The sequence below is a fragment of the Chinchilla lanigera genome, unplaced genomic scaffold (genome assembly GCF_000276665.1).
Source record: "Chinchilla lanigera isolate Chin_1 unplaced genomic scaffold, ChiLan1.0 scaffold00373, whole genome shotgun sequence".
Lineage (NCBI taxonomy): Eukaryota > Metazoa > Chordata > Mammalia > Rodentia > Chinchillidae > Chinchilla > Chinchilla lanigera.
Genome location: NW_004955774.1, coordinates 19,760 through 22,489, shown reverse-complemented (window position 1 = coordinate 22,489; position 2,730 = coordinate 19,760). Strand labels below are relative to the sequence as shown.

The 2,730-nt window shown below is 59.1% G+C and overlaps 1 protein-coding gene across 1 annotated transcript in view; it reads left to right on the top strand.

Annotated features, from left to right (window-relative positions):
* The window catches only part of LOC102009002 (KN motif and ankyrin repeat domain-containing protein 2-like), a gene marked incomplete at its 5' end in the record, with an annotated part of 9,416 nt that overhangs the window by 1,670 nt on the left and 5,016 nt on the right, over window positions 1-2,730 (top strand). The window contains 3 exon segments of the mRNA XM_013510190.1: window positions 311-398; window positions 835-1,054; window positions 1,451-1,593. Coding sequence (XP_013365644.1) covers window positions 311-398; window positions 835-1,054; window positions 1,451-1,593 — 451 coding nt within the window.

The window sequence follows — 2,730 nt, the reverse complement described above, 5'->3', positions numbered from 1 at the left end:
GGGAGGCTGAGGCAAGAGGATCCCCAGGAGTTCAAGGCTGGCCTGGGCTACATAGTGAGTTCAAGGCCAACCTGAACTGCACAGTGAGACCCTGTCTTAACAGATAAAAGACAGCAAAAAAAACAAAAACAAACAAACAAAAACAGATAAAAGACAAAGTAAATAAGGGAAAAAAAAAATATATATATATATATAAAATGAGGGTGGGGGGCGTAGTTCAGGGGTGAGTACCAGGCCAGCAGGCGTGAGGCCCTGGGTCCCCTTCCCAGCACCAAATGAACGAATGCCTTCTCACCTGCCCCCGCTGCAGGATGGAGCTGAGCCCCGATCTCATCTCAGCCTGCTTGGCGCTGGAGAAATACCTGGGCAACGCCAATGCGCTCACCGAGCGGGAACTGGTACGGCCAGCCCTTCCCCCCCAGGACCGCAGACCGGGTGGGTGGAGCCGGGGACAGACCCCAGGGGCCGAGCCTAGCCCCGGCCGGCCTCACACTGTCTGCGCATCCCTTTGGTACGCTTGTAGCTTTTCTTTTTGGCAGTACTGAGGTTGCACCCAGAACCTTTGCACTGCGCACCATCCTTAACCCTTTGTATGGGTCTCGCTCAATCACTAAGTTACCCAGGCTGGGCTGGAATTTGAGATCCTCCTGCCTCAGCCTCCTCACGCAGCCAGAGTCAAGGGTTTTCCACACTTCTCTCCAGGGCCCTTTTGGGGCAAGTTTGCCCCAGTTTGCTCCTGGGGGCCCCTGTGGGGTGGGGTGTCTGCCCTCCGTCCTGCCTCTTCATCCAGAAGGGCACGGTGCCCCCCTCACACCACCCGCCTTATCCGCCCAGAAAGTGGCCTACACCACCGTGCTGCAGGAGTGGCTGCGCCTGGCCTGCCGCAGCGACGCACACCCCGAGCTCGTGCGGCGCCACCTGGTGACCTTCCGGGCCGTGTCGGCGCGGCTGTTGGACTACGTGGTCAACATTGCCGACAGCAACGGCAACACCGCACTGCACTACTCCGTGTCACACGCCAACTTCCCCGTGGTGCGGCAGCTGCTGGACAGCGGTGAGCCGGGCCGGGGCCTGGCGAGGCGAGGCTCACAGTCTGACGGAGGAGACTCCGGCCAGTCTAAGGGCTGAGCAGACCAAGGCTAGCCTCCAACTCACAGAGACCCCCCTGCCTCAGCCTCCCAAGTGCCAGATGCTTGCACCGCCATGCCTGGCCCAGCTCTTAGTCTTACCCCTAAGTGTGGATGCCGCTTTGCCCTGCCCCCAAGCCTGTGGGTGAACCGGGGGGTGGGGGTGGGGTGCAGATCCCCATCCGAGGACGGGGCGTCAGGTCAGGCCAGGCTGTGGGAGGAGAGGGACTCGGCCTCCCTGTGGCCGCCTGAAGCAAGGCATCCGGTCCCACGGCAGAGCCGCAGCCCGGCTGGGGACTCACGCGCGCCCCGTCCCCGTGCAGGCGTCTGCCAGGTGGACAAGCAGAACCGCGCCGGCTACAGCCCTATCATGCTCACCGCCCTGGCCACGCTGAAGACGCAGGATGACATCGAGACCATCACTCAGCTCTTCCGGCTCGGAGACATCAATGCCAAAGCCAGCCAGGTACGGTGCATACCCCTGTACAAGGTAGAAGCCGTCTGCCAGCGCCTCGCTCCGTCCTGCTGTGTGGACAGGGAAGCTGAGGCTCAGAGAGGCAGTGTTGCTGCCTCAAGTTCAAAGTCAAGGAGCAGGATTTGAGCCACGCGTGGTGGTGCACACCTGTGGTCTCGGCACTCGGGAGGCTGAGGCAGGAGGATCGCTGTGAGTTCAGCGATCCTCCTGCCTGAGCTACACAGGAAGTTCAAAGCCAGCCTGAATTGCACAGCAAGACTCTGCCTTAAAACCACAGAGTGAGATTTGAACCCAGGAACTTGGTTCACAGCACCCCATGCTGGGGACTCAGATGTAGACAAGGAGGACTTGGTCTGTACTCTCCGGAGGTCCATGCACTGGGCCGGGGCTGCTGGAGCCTCGAGCTGTTCTGGCAGCGGCAGGGCGGGGACTTGGGTTCTGGGAGGACATGAGGGAGTTTCCTGGGGGCAGCATTGCACATGCCTGGTCTTAGAGTTTGCTGTGGTCTTACACCAAGCAGCAGAGGCTGGCCTGCTGTGGAGGTGAGTGGGAAGAGACAAGTGTCTGGGCATGAGAGGGGGCTAGCCAGGACCCAGCGCACAGTGGTGGGGGAAGAATGGTCCACAGCCTGGACACAGGAAGGAGCATCGCAGTGCTGTGATGGGGTAACACGGCGGGCACCGCTCAGAGTCCCTGCTCCCCTACCATGTGGGAGTGAACCCAGGGCCTTTGCACTGAGCTCCAGCGCCAGCCCTTTTTATGTTGAGTCACCAACTTCTAAGATACTAAATTGGCCAGGCTGAGCTTGAACTTGGAATCCTCCTGCCTCAGCCTCCCAAGTAACAACTAACTTCCTTTCCTCCTTCTTTTTTTCTTTTCCCGCTGCTGGTATTTAACCTGGGCCTCCTGCGCTTAGGCCAGCACTTTACCCCTGAGCAACATCCCCAGCCCAAGCTTCTTTACTTTTGAGACAGGGTCTTTCTGTGAAGCTCAGGCGGACCTTGAACTTGCTATGTACTCTAGGCTGGCCTCCAGTTCACAGTCCTCCTGCCTCAGCCTCCCAAGTGAGGGAATTATAGATATGCACTGCTGCACCCAGCTCCAAGTTCATTTTGTATTTATATATAT